This window comes from Prionailurus viverrinus, chromosome A3 (genome assembly GCF_022837055.1).
Source record: "Prionailurus viverrinus isolate Anna chromosome A3, UM_Priviv_1.0, whole genome shotgun sequence".
Classification (NCBI taxonomy): Eukaryota; Metazoa; Chordata; class Mammalia; order Carnivora; family Felidae; genus Prionailurus; species Prionailurus viverrinus.
In genome coordinates this window covers 21,629,936-21,647,521 of record NC_062563.1, presented here as the reverse complement: position 1 = coordinate 21,647,521, position 17,586 = coordinate 21,629,936, and the positions used below count along the sequence as shown (strand labels likewise).

General features: G+C 56.6%; 1 protein-coding gene and 1 long non-coding RNA gene across 5 annotated transcripts in view; one reads left to right on the top strand and one right to left on the bottom strand.

Moving 5' to 3' along the window:
* Nucleotides 1–483: 483 nt before the first annotated feature.
* Nucleotides 484–2,952, top strand: LOC125162389 (uncharacterized). Of its 4 annotated transcripts, none has more exons than XR_007151015.1 (3): nucleotides 484–577; nucleotides 845–955; nucleotides 1,380–2,952. It is a non-coding gene; the product is annotated as an uncharacterized LOC125162389 (long non-coding RNA). The 4 variants fall into 4 exon arrangements; XR_007151016.1 differs by having other exon boundaries at nucleotides 845–1,650; nucleotides 2,171–2,952; XR_007151018.1 differs by having other exon boundaries at nucleotides 845–2,342; nucleotides 2,615–2,952.
* Nucleotides 2,953–3,827: 875 nt separating this feature from the next.
* The window catches only part of TGM2 (transglutaminase 2), a 30,848-nt gene continuing 17,089 nt past the window's right edge, over nucleotides 3,828–17,586 (bottom strand). Inside the window, exons 7-13 of the mRNA XM_047853440.1 lie at nucleotides 15,014–15,149; nucleotides 14,215–14,318; nucleotides 12,416–12,658; nucleotides 10,679–10,951; nucleotides 7,085–7,245; nucleotides 6,356–6,492; nucleotides 3,828–5,631 (exon numbers count right to left, since the gene is read on the bottom strand). Of these exons, the coding sequence (XP_047709396.1) occupies nucleotides 5,481–5,631; nucleotides 6,356–6,492; nucleotides 7,085–7,245; nucleotides 10,679–10,951; nucleotides 12,416–12,658; nucleotides 14,215–14,318; nucleotides 15,014–15,149 (1,205 nt within the window). The 3' untranslated portion in view covers nucleotides 3,828–5,480. The remainder of the gene's footprint in view (nucleotides 5,632–6,355; nucleotides 6,493–7,084; nucleotides 7,246–10,678; nucleotides 10,952–12,415; nucleotides 12,659–14,214; nucleotides 14,319–15,013; nucleotides 15,150–17,586) is intronic.

Below are 17,586 nucleotides of genomic sequence, written 5' to 3'. Positions count from 1 at the left end.
GTTTCCCCCTCTGGGAAATCGGATGGTAATCTCTATGGTCCATCCTGAGGATTAGCTGAGATCATAAAAGCGCAGCTTACGTCCACGCATTCGATACTCCCCTTGGTGGCTGAGGGGCCGCGCGCTGTTCATAGCAAAGGAGACACACAAGATCCCCGGCCCGACAGTCTTGTATTTACACACGAAGCATCTTGCTTAAGCCTCGCAATCGCCCCAGGAAGCGTACCTACTGGCATCTCGTCTCCTGGAAGAAGAAAAAGAGAGAACTCCGGAGGCCAAGTCCCTTTTCTCCATCCCCCTTTGGACTTAATTTTAGAATCTTTGAGCGCTGTGTTTTTTTTTGAACTTTTATCGAAGTAAGCCCTACATGCAAAAAGACCACCGGTGCGTGTGTATGCGGCGCCCGGATGAAGGAAATCGAACCCCCATCCTCACGCGCACCCCCGCCCCCATCGCGCTTGCGCTCTAGCCCAGTCTGCCCCACCAGGGAAAAGAGTTCCGCCCGTTCGTGAACTTCATGTGAGCGCAGCTACGTAGCTCACGGTCTTTTGTGGCCGCTTCTTTTGCTCAACCTGAGGTCTGTGAGATTCATTGTATTGTTGGGTGTCGTTATAGATCCCCTGTCCTCAAGGCTGGGCGAACCGTCACTTTTTTTTTTTTTTTCATCGCTTCTGCTGTTAACGAGCCTCTTTGGGCTTTTCTTCTTGAAACAGAATTCCAGGCTTCACAGTCTCCCGGGCGTGTGTGTCCGTGTATCTGCCCAGGCCTGTGGGGGAGGGAAGCGGGGAGGCCGGGAGAGGGTATGTGCTGACCCGTCCTGGCTCCAAGGTGCGTGTGATTCTAGGAGGCACCCGCCTGGCCCTGCTCCCGAGGCTCCTCCCTTTTGGACTCTCTCAAAGTTCTGTTATTCTCGGCTCAGCTTGAGGCCTGAGGGGTGAGCTGGCAGGCATCCAAGGTAAGCAAGAGCAGCTGGAGAGGAGAGGGACTTTTCGGGGTGGGAAGATGAACCCAATCAGATCCCCGCTGAGGACCGTCGGGGCTCGTGTGAAGGGCTCTGCTGCATTCGTCCGGGAACACCGTGGGAAGGGAGGGTTTGGGTACAGATGAGGCCTCTTCTGGGCCAGGCTGTGTCCTGGGGAAGGCAGGCTGCCCGGGTTCAAGTCCCATCTCTGTGACCATAAAACCTGTAGAATGGGGCAGCGTCCGGTTGGGGCTGTTTGGGGAGGAAATAACTCTGTGCACGTGAAGGTTCCTGACCCTGGAATAGAGCTGGCTGTCAGGATTGTAATGTGCTGGGAGCCAGCTGTTTTATGGGCACAATTTTACTGAGCCTGCGTACTGCTCGGGAGAGCATACCCCCTCTCGTCCCCATTCGACAGATAAGAAAGTGGAGACACGGAGAGGCCGAGAACCTGCCCGAAACCACACCGTGACATCTGTGGCAGAGTCGGGCTTTGATGCTGCGTCCGTCTGACTCCGGAGCCCAGGCCTCCGACCCCAGGGCTATGAGCTGCCGTGGCGCGGTGCACAGCATTGGACTGTAGGGACCCAGGCTCATGCCTCCCCTGGTTTGGGGAGCCGGATCTCAGGATCGTCTGCTTTGTCTGTTAAATGGGCCTACACGAACAGCAGGGCCTTCCTCCTTCCTGGGTTCGTGGCTAGTGAGCTCTCAGGGGTGGGACAGGCACGGGGGCCTGGTCGGGAGAGGCCTCTGAATCTGTTCAGCACCGGCCGGCTTTGCCGAGGCACCTTGCCTTTGCTTTTCAGGAGGGAGGCCCAGGCGACAGTCCCGAGTCCACTCGGTGGCCCCCTTGTAGGGAGCGTGCCCTGACTCTGCTCTTGGGGTGCTCCAGAACTTGGGCCGGGCACTCGAACGGCTGTTCCTAACCCGGGCTGCCGAGTATTGCAAAAGCTACCTATGATACACCCCGGGGAACCAGAGGTTGAGGCCATTGGCCACAGTCCAGGAGGACTTCACAGAGGAGGCCTCCTTGGAGCAGGGTTCTGTAGGCTGATTAAGAGTTCCTTAAGGCAGAGATGATGATAAAGCTCTTCTTAGCAGAGGGAACAGCTGATAGGCATCAGCGGCTCCACTCCACCCCCCCCCCCCCCTCGGCTTGGCCATCTGTTATCCAGTGGGGGCTGGAAGCCTGAACGTGATATTTTCCAGAGCCCCTTGCCAGCAAGTTTCTGGATGGATTCTGCCAGCGGGGAGAAGGCAGGAGGACGAGAGATGCCAGCCTGCCTCTACCTCCCGCCACGGCCAGGCCGACTTGAGCGGACTTCACAGACGCCCATCAGTTCTACTGGTTCTAGGGCCGCGGTGAGAGCGCCTCCAGAAAGTACGTGGTGAGCGCCCGCTTGGCTTGGGGGCCTCAGACTGTTCTGGATGGCAGCTGCCTTGTACTCTTCCTGCACTTCGGATGCCTTTGGAACCGATTTCCCTCATCGTCTCAGCCTGAAATAGCCCAGCGGTTTTCTGTGTTCTAGCTGGTCACTAATTGACAAAACGTTCAGGCCGTCTAGGCCGGAACAAGTTGTAGTTTTCAAGGGACAGAAGGAGTCAGTACCCAGAACGTGTGATGTCATGTTTTCATTCCGATTTCGCTTCTAGGCGCTTCCTGGGCGTTTCAACACGCGTCCCCTGGGGGCAGAGACCGTCGTCTATGGCGTCTTCAATCAACAAACATTTATTAGCGGCTGGTCAGTGGGGAATGAGATGGGTGACCAGGTTCCCGTACTTTCGGAATCACAGTCCAGAAGCCACCTGTGGCTCTCGAGAACCTGAAGCACAGCCAGTCCAAACTGAGCTGGGCTGTCCGCGTAAAATAGAAACCACGTTTCAAAGACTTACCGTGCAAATAAGAAGGTAAAATATCTCACGAATATTTTTCAGATTGATTACATGTTGGCACAATATTTCAGACATACTAGGTTAAATAAAATACACTATTGAGACAGATTTTACCTGATTCTTTTCACTCTTTTTCACGTGGCCACTAGAAAAATTTACGTTACATACATGGCTTGCGTTTGTGGCCCACGTGACATTTCTCTTGGAAATAAGCACTGGTCCTGCGGGAGCTGAGTTGAAATACATCGGTTTATCAATTCAGCATTCACCGGAGTCCATTTAAGAGATTGACTTCAGGGGCGCCTGGGTGGCTTGGTCGGTTAAGCGGCTGACTTCAGCTCAGGGCATGATCTCGCAGTTTGTGAGTTCGAGCCCCGCATGGGGCTCTGTGCTTTAGATTCTGTGTCTCCCTCTCTCTCTCTGCCCCTTCCCCACTCTCACTCTGTCTCTCTCTCAAAAATAAACATTAAAAAAAGAGCAAGAGAGATAGACTTCAGATAGGATGGGGAGGGGGACAGATAGACCAACATGGAACCAAAAGTCACTGTGATGAATGTTTGAGTTGGTTCATGTTCCAGGGTTCTGGGAGGCTGAGAAGAAATCTAAGAAGGCTTCATAGAAGAAGTGACTTTGGTGTTGAGCACTGCAGGATGAGTAGGAGTTTGCCAGATGGCTAAGGAAGAAGGGCACCCCAGGCTCAGGGAATACCGATGCCAAAGCTAAGAGGTTGACAGGTGCACAGGGTCTTTTGAGGGCTTTGGGAAGTTTATCGTGACCCAAACATGATTTGTTGGGAGAAGAAGCTAGAGACAGAGCCAAACTGGGTAGAACGTCAAATGCCCGTCAAGTTTAGAGCTGGGGGAGGGGCCGAGGCCGAGGAAAGGTTCCTAGGCAGGAGGTGGCTGGTCGCAATGCGAGTGACTTCACCTACCTCCCCTCCTCAAAAGTGTAAAAGAACCAGACCAGACCTTGCTTGAATGTGCAAAGTAAACTATTTTATTTCAGTGCTCAGTCTTTGTGGCTCAAAAGCATGTCTACTGCCTGCCTGGAACCCTAAAGTGTTTACAAAACCACAGAGAATTAGAGGCACATTTGTGAGAACATAGATATGTCGGCTCATCTTGTGTTTCTTTCCTATGCAAAGCAGAAAGTTCCGTGTGCAACAGCATGACTTTCTCCAAGTCCCTCGCTGGGATTTTCCGGGCCCTGGAGGCTGTGACCGCGCCCCAGATAGAGAAGTCTCCCTCGTTCCTCTTCCTGCCCAGTCACGTGGAGAGAGCGGGGGATAAAGTCAGAGATGACAGCTCATGGGCTCTTGGAGCTTCCTCAGGGCAGGGGCTGTACTCCTGGGCCCTCGCCCTGCCAAAAGGTGGCAGCCGAGATGCGAACCTTATCGGTTAGTGACCAGCACAGGCAGCTAAGGCTCTCGTGAAGTCTAGGCATTGCAGTGTGCAGGCTTGTGGGTAGGACAGGGGCCCCTGGGGCTCTTTTCCCCAAAACTGTGGTCTGAAGGAAGGTGCCTGGGCACAGATGGGGGACCTAGGCAGGGCTGGGGGCGGGGAGGTGGTCATGGTCAGGGTTTCACACTCCGAGACATCTGGTGGCCTCGGGCTCCGGGAAGCCAGGGAGTAGGGCTTGCTGTCATTTGCAAGGTTCGGTCCTGTAAGGCTCTGGAATCTTGCACAGGAGCTGGTGCAGCCACTCCATCGCCCAAGGAGGAGCCTGAGGCCCAGAGAGGGAAGGCAGCGGCTGGCTGAACTTGGGGCTCAAACCTAGGACTCAGACCCCTCCAATTCTCCTCCCCACCTCACCCCAACTGCACCCTTTTGGATCAGGTCCCAAATGGTCCCTCTGATATTCTCAGGTCAGCGCTGGCACCGTGAACGGGAGGCTGGACTCAGAGTCAGAAGTCCTGGGCTCTGTCCCAGCATCTTCCTACTCCCCAGCCTTCCAAATACCCGGCTGGTACAGCATGAGCCTCCTCCCTTCTCTGGGCCCCAGTCTCTTGGTCAAGAAAGCAGCTCCCACTCAGTGATTTCCCGTGGTGATTAAATGGGTTGGGAGCCGTGTGAGCATCAGCCAGACGGGGCGTGCCCGGCACATAGTAGGCGCCTCATGATTGCGGTGGGGGGGGACTTTTGGGCCAGGCCTGCTGGGATGTGGAGGGAACTCGGGGCTGGCCTTTCCTGGGACTCCACCTGTGCCTGCTCTGGGTCTCCCCGAGGGCTCCTGGGGCCTGTGCATCGTTTGGGATCTGGTCAGTGGGCACGGTCTCTCTTTCGCCTGCTCCAAGGGGCGCCGGAGTAAATCAAACAATAGGATGGGTAGTCAGTGGCTTTTCAGTGGCATCTGGGCTGCATAGGGAGGCATGGGTCCCCACTCCTCCCCCGCCCCAGGCCCAGGCAGCCAGTCTTGGCTCCCACTGTGGAGGCACAGAACAATCTTCACAGGTAAAGGGAGGTGGGGAACCACAAGAGGAGGCAGGAATACATTCCGTTCCAAAGAGTCCCCGCAGACTCAGGTCTGGGGCCCAAGAAGGGGCAAATTTTGCTCATTAGCTTGGAACAAAAATCGGGGTCAAGCTGGGGGTTCTCAGCTGGCTGAGGTGGGGCCGGGCACCCGGCCCCTAGGCGGGACCAACGATGACGTTCCTGAAGCCTTTCACGGCCTTCAGCTTGTCGCTCTCAAAGTTCACCACGAGCTTGTGGCGGCCCACGTGGAGTGGCAGCAGGTCCACCCTCACCTTGGCGTCCTCCCCCGCCTCCACGGGGTCCGGGCTGTGGAGGGAACGAACAAGAGGGTGAGGACGGGGGGAGGGCCCGGGCTGGTCCCCGTGGCGGGGTCAGGCCAGGGATGACATGTGTCTACTGAGAACTTCGCACGGAGCCTCTGTGCACGTAGAGCTTCATGCTGATGAGAATAAAACAGGCCCCACTCTCCTCTCTCTAAGAGCCTGGGCCATCTGCCTCTCGCGTGAAGAGGGGCCCGTGTGTGTGCGTGTGTGTGTGTGTGTGTGTGCGCGCACTTGGGGGTAAGAGTGGGTATGCTCGGCGGGCCACACGTGTGAAAATGCACTGAGCTGTACGTACGTGATTTGTGTTATTCACTGCGTGTCAGTTACGTTGCACCAGAAAAGTAAAAATACAGTGTCTACGCTCACGTGCACATATGCAAATATGTCCCTATGAGGATTCACCCACAAGGGCACACGGGTACACATTCAAGGTGAATGGAGGACCCGTGTGTCCAGAGGCGGGCGCTTAGTGACTGACTGAATGTGTTACCGGTTGAGGTTTGTGAAGACGCGGGCCTGGAAAGCAGCTAGAGGGGTGTGGGTGCTCAGAGAGGGTGCAGGGGTGGCAAGTGTCCCTAAGGGGGTTGGGAGTGGACACGCGGGTGTGTGGGAGATGAGAGGAGGGAGCTATAGGGCAGGGCGCCCCCCCCCCCATTAGCACCTGCCCTGTGCTCCCAGGCCCCCAAGCTGGAGTGACCGGTCCTTACATCTCCACGACCTTCTGCTCCTCGGTCAGGCCGGCCCCCTCCACGGTGAAGATACAGTCTGACAGGGGCGTGGTGAGCGGGTTCCGCAGGGACACCTCAGCCACCAGCTTGCGTTTCTGCTTGGGCTCGCCCAGGATCTGGAAGAGGGTACAGGACAGGTGTCAGGGGCAGCACCGAGGGAGAGGGGCCCGGCGCCCCTCCAGGGCAGGCAGAGTCCCGGCTGGGCCATCTCTGCATTCGCTGCAATTTGGCTCCTTGTTTGATTGAGCTCTGGCATGATCACTCCCCACCTCTGTGCCTCAGTTTCCTCATCTAGGAAACATGGATATTTGTACCTGCCCAGGTCTCCTTCACAGACCGGCAGCGAGGCTCCACACGACTTGGGGGGATATGTAAAGTGCCTCCCTTGTTCTAGGGTCTGTGCTTTTCCCTGCCCCACCAGGGCCCCGGGGCCTGGGGATCTTACCTTAGGAGTTTAGCTTTCAAGGGTCCATGGTTCTGAGATCCCTAAATCCCACCACCCTACCACTCTGGGATTCTGGGATCCATTTCTAGAAGTCTGAGTCCCAAATTCTTTTGGCTTCACGATGCTTTCCTTTGACGAAGTTAGGATTTGAGGAAGCCCGGGGCATCAGAGATCTTGAGATGGCAGGGATGTGGCGCGCGCATGGGCGGCCTGTCCTGGGGCCCCGCCCATCCCCCCCCCCCCCCCCCCAGCCAAGCCCTTACCCGGATCTTGATTTCTGGATTCTCCAGATAGATGTCCCTCTCAGCTAGCAGGTAGCTGTTGACAGCCGGCTCAGCGAGGAGTCCCCGCACCTTGATGAGGTTTGACTCGGTCAGGCAGTCACAGTATTTCTCGTAGAGGATTCGAAGGGGAATGCTCTTCTCTGCAGGAGGGGACAGGGGAGAGCCCTCGTGACTGCTGAATCACGGCCCCCACCTCTCCGACAGCATCTCCACAAGGCACAGAGAATGGAAAGAATGTGCTTGAGGCCACATAACTAGTGAACGAATGGGCAGATCCCCCCTTCCCCCACCTGCCCGGGCTGTGGGGTTCCCAGGGAGGAGCTGGGGTGGGGGGGAGGCGCGGTGCAGGCAGAACGGCTGGTAAGGAAAGTGTTGGAGCCCCAACGGGCCTGGGTTCTAATCTCGCCTCTGCGCCTTTGCTAACTGGCGATGCCGGGCAAGTCGCTTCACCTCTCGGGACCTCAGTTTCCCTCCATGAAGTTGGTGGGATTGCCCCCAGGAAGCCCCGGCTCAGCTCGGCCGCTGACTGGCTGCGTGAGCCCGGGGAGGTGACTTCCCCTCTCTGTTCCTCTTCTGTTCCCTGGGACAGCGGCTGGGAGGAGCTACGGGCCAAAGTCATTTCAGAGCAAAAGCCACCCAGTGATGACGAGATGAGAAAGAAGCCAGCTGGGCCGACGCCTCCCACGGCGGCAGCGAGGTGAAGTGTAGTTTCTAGCCCCATTTCTCTGACGCCACTGAGGCACCGGGGCGCTAGGGGTCGGCTTGTGGGAGGCAGACAAGAACAGTGCCAGGAGCACAGGGCTGAGAATCCACAGGCTGGTCCACTGAATGCTTGTCCTTTCCTCGCAGAGAACCGTGGCCATTCTTTTCCACTCCCCCTGTGAAAGGGCAGCGCTGGAGGGCCGGGCTTGGGGCTTGGGGCTCAGGGGAGCCCAGCCAACCTCTCCTCGCTGGCTGTCGCAGGGCCACGATGGGGGAGATGCCGCCGTCTCGGTTCCCGCCATCTGTCCCCTCCCTCCCCCACTAGGCTCCAGCCAGTCTCGGAACTTTTTTATACATCTGAGTATTGCCTCATCAACTGCACAGTGTTTTTCTCTCCGTCCACTCGCTTTATACTTCTCAACCTTTCTTGCTTAGGGGCACTTTACGTCCTGTGCGGCAAACCAGGGTCATGTACTATAAATAGAAGGTAACTGGCAAAAATGAATACAAGCCAAGTCATGCTTGTTCGGTTCCGGCTAAGTCTTCTTTCTACTGAGGGCTCTGGCGGAGACCCGAGATGGGCGAGGGTGGGGGGGCGCTGGGCCCAGGAGCGCCGCTGAGACATTCCCTGCAGGGCATCCGTAGGACTATGAGGGCCCGACAGACAACCACCTTCTCCCTGCCAGTTAAGGTCTAGGCTCCAGCGTGCCCCGCGCCCCAGCTGCTCAATCCCAGGGTGAATCGGCCCCAACCTCTGAGCGGATGACGTGGGGGAAGAAACCCCAACCTTCTGCCAAAAAAGACAGAAAGGAGTGAAAATCCCTGGGTCAGGGCCTGGTGGAACTGACTGGAAATTCTGGAAAGGTATACAGGAAAGAAGGAAAACACTGCCCTCCAGGAACTTAGAGGACGTGGTCCCAACTGTTGACTTTTCCAGAAGGCTGAAGCTAGGGTGGGACCAGGGGCCAGGGCCTTGGCCTTGGGCCAGATGATGGCTGAGAGAAGAAAACCTGTGTGGTCAGTCTCAGTCATTCCTTACATGACTTGCCCTGTTCTAGAAGGTACCTTGGGCGTGATCACAGAGGCCACAGTGGCTGCACTCCCAGTGACCCACCTGGAGGGGAGAGGGGAGGAGAGAGAGGGCGGGTGGGGGCAGGAAGGGGAAGGGAGAGAAGCAATGCAAGGAGGCAAGGGTGGGGATGACTGGATTCTGTTCCCTGTCCTGCGTCTGGTTTCCTGTCCATTAATTAGCACATGGAAAGTCCCCAGATCTTATCATCAAAGAATAACAAGCAAGGCGGCCAAAGTGTGGGGTCGCCAAAGCGGCTATCTCGGGCTGAGCTTGGCATTGGAGGCCTCGACCAGGCACCCTAGACTGGGCCTGCAGCCCGAGGGCAACACACAGGACCTCTCCCCCTCCCCGCTGCAGGCTGTGCCCCTCACGGAACGGGAGGGTCTCCGAGGCGGGATGGACCTCTCTGTTGTGATCACATCCCCAGGATGATGAGAAACACCGGCAGGCTTAGCTGAGCTCTGGAAGAACAATGCTCCAGGGGCCCAGATGGTAACTGGGAGGCAAAGGGTGACTCAATAGGAAGGAAGTTATTCTGGCATCCCTGGCCCGGGCTGCAGTTCACCTCGTGCCATACATTCCAGGAAAGACACTTCCTGCCTTTCAAGTGGTTCTGAGCATGAGAAGAACGTGACGGGTGTACGTTCACACAGAGGGGCTGGCGCGACTCTTCAAACACCAGCCAGCCTCTGTGCGAGTGGGGAACTTGATGCCTGGAACGGAGAAGACAAATACCCAGGAGCCCACGGCCCATTGACAGAGTGGTGGGGACCAGAACTCGGGGGTCCTGGCCACGGCACAGGGATGGACCCCTGCCCCCGACACTCGGGGCCCGGATGCAGAGGTGAGGGCTGGGTCCTTTGCATGCCATCAAGGCTGGCAGGGGCTCAGGACCCGCGGAGCCCGGCACCGAGGCCATCGTCTGGCACGGCAGGTGTTCAGGACAGACCCACAAGGCCTCTCTGCCTCCCCATGATCAGTTTTACACTTTCCACGTATTTCCTGAGCACAGGGTCTCCTTCAGTCCTCACAGTGGCCCATCGGGAGGGACGTGTTACTGACCCCCTGACTGATGAGTATGATTGGAGGCTCAGAGAGCATGCTCACCCTGTCCAAGCTTGTACATCTAGAAGGTGGGGGAGGCCGGGGCAAAGCCAGGTCCGGCTGGCCTCGGAACTTGTGTTTGGGCAGCCGTGAGTGCTGGGGCCCAGCTCCGGTGCCATTGGCTCTGCCCCTGAGGGCTTCACCCATTCTTAGGGACCCTGATAGACGGTCTGCTCTGGGCGTGAGTCTCCAGGAGTGCCTATGGGGGACCCAAGATAGAGAAACCAGGAGGTGGCACTGTTTGGAGGGCCAACCCCCTGAAAAGCTGGCTGATAAAGAGGAGACCGGGAGGTGCTCTCAGGGGCCGTGCCACGGGCAGTACTGGAGGCCGAGGGAAGGAATTAGCTGGAAGCAGGCAGTAGAGAGTCCGGGAAAGCAGTCGAAGGTCACGTGAAGATGAGACGGGACAAAACAGTACAGTTGCTAAGAGCACGGGTTCAAGCCCCAGTCCCGTCACTCCCTAACCGTGTGGCCTCGGGAAAGCTGCTTCAGCTCTCCGTGCTCAGTCCCCTCACCCGAAAAGTGCGGCAATGCGCGAAGCCACCTCCGATGAAGAACGAAATGGGTTGCTAGTTACAAAGTACTTGGGCAGGGCCTGACCCAGGGGAAGAAAAACACACGCCCAGCGCTCAGGATGCGGCCTCGTGCCTTGGGGGTTGGTGGTCAGTAAGTGCTCCAGGAACACGGGGCCTTACCGGAGAAAGGCGCCAGGGAAAGGTTGAGCAGGTCCTTGGTGCCGCACTCGGGCCCCAGGATCCCGTTGTAGCTGACGGTGCGGGCACAGAGCAGGAGGCGGCAGGTGTGCTCCTCGGAGGTGTTGTTGGTGATGTAGGCGAAGACGTCGAAGTCGCTACCCATACTCATGCTCTGGCTCACGCGGATCCGCATGGCCATCCCGGCGTCCTCTTTATCGGTCAGCTTGTTCAGGTGGTTGGCCCTCTTGAAGGCCTCTCTCTCCTCTGGGGACCCTGTGAGGAGGGAGGAGAGAGCTCCATTAGAGCTGCAATAGGGACCAAGGATACGGAGGCTGGCACAGGGCCGGCCGACGTTCAGGGTCCCGGTGACTCAGAGCAGCCACAAGGAGCCCCTTGTCTACATTTCTCCGCCAGGAGGATGAAGGAGTATTTTATTTACTTCCCACAAGTAAACTCCTATACATCCCTCAAGACCCAGCCCCAAATCCTCATCCCCACCCCCCACCTCCTCCTCCAGGAAGCCTTCTCCGACCGCTCTTTCCGCAGGGTGAATGAATCACAACGCCTTCTGGAGTCTCACGGGTACCTACTGCCTATCATGCTTTTTAAAAAAAAAAAAAAATTTTTTTTAACGTTTCTTCATCTTTGAGAGACAGAGCGTGAGCAGGGAAGGGGCAGAGAGAGGGAGACACAGAATCCGAAGCAGGCTCCAGGCTCCGAGCCATCAGCCCAGAGCCCGACGCGGGGCTCGAACTCCCGGACCGCGAGATCGTGACCTGGCTGAAGTCGGACGCTTAACCGACTGCGCCACCCAGGTGCCCCGAAAGCAATTTTCGACATAAGCTGTGTTCTTTTTGTGCCGCTACTGATTTAACATGAGATGCAGAAAGCAGTTTCATCTTTGTCTCTGACGGAAGCTCTCTAAGTTTCTCTTGCTCCATTTCTCTCTCCTTACCCATCTATCGTCACACTCACCTCCCCAGCCGTGTGTGAAATACTGCATGAATAAACACTACAGAGTTCCTGGCATCTCTCTTCCTTGGCCCTCTGGACTTTCGAGCCTCTCTAGGCCAGATATGTTGCAATTAAAAAAAAAAAGTGGGATTTGCCCATTTTCAGTTGTAGATGCCACTACGATAAATACTGTTAATGAACAGCACAGACGTCATTAATTTTGCTGTTCAGATGCATGCCTCTCCGACATAACTGTCATCCCTTCAGATTTATTTGAGTCAAACCAGCCAAAAAAGCCAGGCTTCAAAAACCAAATGGAATCCTTTTATGGAATACAGAATTCTTTTCCTAAATGAATACTCGTCTACCACTGTCTCCCAGGGTGCTTCTTTCTTTTTTAAAGTTTTTTTTTTTTTGAATTTTGAGAGAGAGGGGGTAGGAGGGGAGGGGCAGAGACAGAGGGGGACAGAGGCTCCGAAGGGGGCTCTGCGCTGAGAGCAGTGAGCTCGACGCGGGGCTCAAACCCGTGAACCACAAGATCGCCACCTGAGCCGAAGTCGGAGACTCAACCGACTGAGCCACCCAGGCGCCCCCCGGTGTGCTTTTTTTTTTTTTAAGAAAAAAAGGAAAAGGGAGAGTAACCCACAGGTCATTGTACACAGGCTGCCAAAGAAAACGCAGGTGCACGCACGTGTGCGCGTGCCCACGCAAGCCCGCTGGCTGATGAAATGAGCTGCTTGTGTGCAAGGCGGTGCTGAAGGCTCCGAGGAGCGGGGCACCTACCCTCCGGGTACTTGTAGGTGTGGGTGATGTCCTGCCGCTCGTCGCGGCCCACGCTCTTAGTGCTGATCTTCAGCCCCACGACCAGGGAGTGGTTGATGGACTTGTGCATGGACCCATCGTCCTGCCGGATCCAGTCCACCACGTCGGCATTGACCTCAGCAAAGACAAAAGGCGCGTCGTACTTGGTGCTCAGGTCGCCCTCCTTGATGGCACGGACCGGAACGGGCCCACAGCAGTATGTCCCTGTTTGGGGGGAGGAGGGGAGACGGTGGGCTGAGTGGGGGGAGGGGAGGCGGCGGGAGTGGCACCCTCTCAAACCTCCCCCATTTCAACCACCTGTAGCAAAGAATCCCAAGACCATCCAGCCCTTTGACGCAGGGACTCCATTTCTGGGAAGGCGGCAGAGACTAAGAATGAAGAGTGGAGACTCCGGGGCCGGCCCGGACTCTGGGGTTCAAATCTCAGCTGGTCTCTTGTTAGCTGTGTGACCTTGGGCAAGTTACTTCCCTTCCCTAAACCTGTTTTATGTGCGGATATTTGTACCCAGCTAATGAGGATTTGCATATGCTAAATGCCATGTAAGGGTCTGATAAATAAAATAGAAGCGTGTCGCCAGGCATCCCGAGGCGATGAGGGAGCCACACGGCAGAAGGCAGTGTGTCTCTGCTTCCTGCCCGCGCAGAGACCTGTAGCCAGGGACCAACAACATTCTCGGGGAGGGCACGTTGACCGAATGAACAGGAGAGCCGGGTGTTTATCTCCGTGGGGTTTACAACTGCTTCTGACCGCTCAACACAGTTCAAGGTTGAGGGCTAGAGGCTGGGTAGCTACACTACAGTATATCCATTCGATGGAACGCAGCAATATTAATTTAAATCTAAAATCGCCCAAAACTCTCTGATCGAGAAAGGCCGGCGATATACGGAGAAGTGATGGAACCAAGACAAAAGGCCACGTGCAGCCCGAGATCTTAATGCAGGGACCAAAGGACCCCCAGAGCGCTGCCAACAGAATTCAGAGGCCCGTGAACTTGGATGGGAAAAAATCACATCTTTATCTTCACTGAATTCTGATAACACTTCCTTCGATTGTGAAAGCAGACAAACCATCGTCTTAGATGCACTTATGACTTGTCAGCCATAAGGACCACAGATATTTCTATATCGCTTTATAGTTGTCCTAGATAACTGGAAATATCACTTCTATGTATCTCTACCAGTACATAATGGAACTTACTATCTCCACCCCTAGATCTTGTTATGTAAGGCATATATTATTATATCATAAATTTATTTTTAAAACACGTTGATAACTCTGTCTCGGTGTAATTGTTTCTCTTTGTGACCCTGGGTAATATATTCTATGCATTTAAAAATATGCGTCAGAGAAAGGATCCATTTGGTTTCACCCGATTTTGCTGTGGCGTTCTGTCTCTCTTTCTCCCTCTTTCTTTCCCTGTCTCTGTCTCTGTCTCTCTCTCACACACACACATACCCACGAGTATATAATAGGAAATGACTAGAAGCTGTGCGCGAACGGGAATGATACTTCCTCTGCGGGGGAAGAGGACAAAGATGCGATTTGATTTTTTTTTTTTCTTTGTGCTTTTTCATAATCTCTGTTTGCCACAACGCGTGCGAATTACATACACGGTCGACGGAGGGCCCCCACCCTCGTGCGGGCTAGTCAGGGGTCTCTGGAATCAGCCACACTGGGGTTAGAACCGGCCAAGTGACTGTGGGGGAGTCCTCTCCAAGACTCAGTTTCCCCGCCTGGGGAAAGGGGCCACACCCACCCACCTTCGCTCTTCTCCTGGGGCGTGGGGTCGAGGGCCTGCCACCCCTCGTAGCCCGGCTGCAGGTCTGGCCTGCTCATCCATGACTCCACCCAGCAGTGGAAGTTCCTGTTGGGGAAACGAGGCGAACGTTGGCCAGGACTCAAACTCAGACTTTCACTGTCACCTCCCGCGGGCAGTTCACACTTGCCTGTCCCAAGCTGAACCCAGGGTGTCCCCGACACCCTTCTTTGCTTTTCCTCCCCTGGGCCCTAGCCAGGCGCTCGCTGCTACCCTGGAGTCACTGTCATCGCCCCCTCCCACAATCCTCCACTTTCAGTGGCTCCTCTAGTCCAGCTGATGGGACCTCTTCACTTCTCTGCTGTCCCTTCTTTTCCAGCCCAAGGGCTCTGCCCCGGTTCAGGCCTCATCCCTGTGCACCTGGAACACACCCCAGTCTCCTTCTGTCAGCTTCTCCGGTGTCATCTGTGTCCCTCTCCAAGTATGAAGACTTTGGTGACAACCTGTTGCACCTGTTGCCTTGGGAGGCAAGCCCAGACCCCCTAACCTGGCATTCCAGACTCCTGAAAACCCAATCCCCTGACACCTTTTCATGCACTTCGTGACTTTCCCTCCTCTTGGCCTTTGCTCCCGCTGGGGCCCTACCTGGAGAGCCCTCCCCAAGTCCTGTCCCCCCTTGTCCAAATACTGTTCAACTTTGAAACCCAATTCAAATGTGACCTCCTCCGAGAAGTCTTCCCGGCTTTCCATTCCGCGGGACCCTCCCCAGTGGGCTCTACCCCTGACCCTGGGCCCCAGCTCACCAGATCATCTCGCTCTTGTCACCCTGGATCTCCCCAAACTCGTTGCGGAAGTACTCGATGAGCAGGTTGCTGTTCTGGTCGTGGGCCGAGTTATAGTTGGTCACCACTCGGGTGGGGATGCCGAGGCACCGCAGCACTAGGGTGGGAGGAGGACGTGATGGAGAGAGGGATTAGGCTCTGGAGACATCTGCCCTGCTTTGGGCCTCCACATGCCCATCTGTATCCCAGGCAGCATTGTACCCATTGTCTAGGTAGTGAGAGCGGGCGTCATCCCCTCAGCTGGATGGTGGTGCCCGCCTCGCCGGTCACCCCATGTCCGCTCTGACTCTTCACATCACAGCTAACAGAAGAAGACCCCAAAATGCAAGTCTGACATCAACACTCCCCTGCTAAGCCTTTGATGTCTCCCTATGGCCGCTGAGGTCAAGGCCAGACTTCGGGCTGTGGCCTTTGGCCGTACAAGGTTTAGCCCCTGACCGCCTCCTGCACACTTCCCTCCAGTCACACTTGCTGTTCCTCCGGCACTCTCTACACTCCCGCCAGCCACAGGGCATTGGCATATGCTGCTCCCTCAGCCTGGAAGGCCACCCGCCAGGTTTAGATTGTTTCATTTGCATTCGTAGCAAGACTGGGGATTTATCGTCATTCTCAATGTAAGGGCATGGGAGGGATTATGTAACTAGTCCTCTGAGGGCGGCGGGGGATCTGTCTTCCTGTAGGTGCCCAGACCCCAGGACAGGCCTGGCACAGACCATTTTGTCAAGTGGATGAAGTGGAGAGAGGAGAGGAGGAAGGGGGTAAGGGAAGGAGCAAAGGAACCGTGGAAATTCAGAGCAGGGAGCAGTGAAGCAGGCAGAGGAGGGAACAAGGGTCGGGGTGGGGTGGGGGTGGGGAGCAGGGAGAGGCTTCCATTCAAGCCCCAGCTGCTGTGGGCTGCGTGAGCCGAGGCCAGTCCCCCCACCTCTCCGGGCCTTGTGTCCTCCTCCACGACACGGGGTTGGGGTACGCACGCAGGGCCGGCAGTCGCGTTGGGACACCATCGGGGAAGAAGAGGGCCCTGTGCTCACGCCCAGGCACGGTTTACAGAGGTCCTAGTGGCGGGGGAGGGGCCAGGTTGCGGTGACAGGACAGCCGCTGGCCGGGAGGGAAGCCGGGGGCACGATTCGTGCCTGAGCGGGCAGGGTGCTCCTGACACATGGCATTTTGGGTGTCTTCTCACTCCCTCATTGTTTCCTGTGTTTTTTATGTGTTTTGTGAAAGTAACATATTCTCAGGGTGGGATAAAGAAAGTAAATATCGCTTTTAAAAAGTGAGGAAAGCCTTACTAAATGTAACCTGGGGGACTTTTGTCTTTTAGTCTTGATTGAGACCGAGTCTCTGAGATAGAGGGTGGGGGTGAGGGGGCAGGATGTGTGACCTTGGTTCTGTCGCCCTTGGCCCTCCATCAAGCCGGACAAGAGCTTCTGGGACGGCCCTGGACGCCGGCCAGGAGACACGAGGGCCCCTGGGAGGGACAGAGGAAGGACAGTGCTCATCCTCTGCCTCCAGCCTGGTTGCTTGTCCTGGGACCTGGGCAGTAGGCTCTTTGCTGCCCTTTGGCAGAGGCTGGTGTCCCAACCCCGGACCTTGCCCCGTCATCACATCACAGGCCTCAGAATATAGACCAGACGTGGGGGGAGGCCTGTCCCTGAGGAGCACGGCGCCACCGGTGTCCAAGAGACAGTGTCCCAAGAGGTCTCACCATCACAGTCTCAGGCCGCGAGGCTGCCCCAGAACCGAGGACCCCTGGTTTCAAGCCTGGCTGTGCTGCTCACCAGCTGTGTGACCTTGGGCAGCCACTTCCGGTCTCCGGGACTCCATTTCCTCCTCTACGGGGAGCTAATAAATAGCAGCTTTGGGGGAACGCTGTGGTGATTCAGAGAGACGGTGGGTGTGGGCAGTATCGTCTGCCCCGGTGCCCAGGGCAGAAGAGCACAGTGGTGCCCGTCCCTGCAAACGCCCAGCCAGTCACCGTTGGCTGACTCGCGGACATTCCAAAAATGCTCCAGGATCCAGCTGAAGAATCCCACCTTCCTCCACAAACCCGAGCCTGACCTGAACCAGTGACATCTGCCCGGGTCCTAAGAGCTCTCTGTGAATTTGGTCAGTCACCACTGTGTCCCTTTTCTAGGTGAGGAAACAGGCTTGGAGACACCAGCTGTCTTGCCCAAGCCCACCCAGGACCCCTCCAGGGGCCGGAGGCAGAGCTGGGATTCCAAACAGGCAGCCTGACCCCAGGGGAGTCCCTGGGCCTCGCCCACCCCCCACCCGCCTGCAGCTCCCGGCAGAGGCCCCAGGGCCTGCGCCCAAACCGGTTTTCCCCGGTTCTGTCCCAGGCCAGGCCTGGGAGAAGGCTGCAGGGACCCAGACTCAGCCCTCGCCTTGGGGAGAGAGGGGTCGAGCGCAAGATCCACAGCTAAGCCCTCCGGAGGTCACAGCCCAGGGGAGGGAGGTGTCTGCAAGGTGAGCTTGGGGGACCCAGGGCATGGCTGGTGATGTGTCTCCAGAAAACCCGCGGGCCCCTCAGAGGAAGG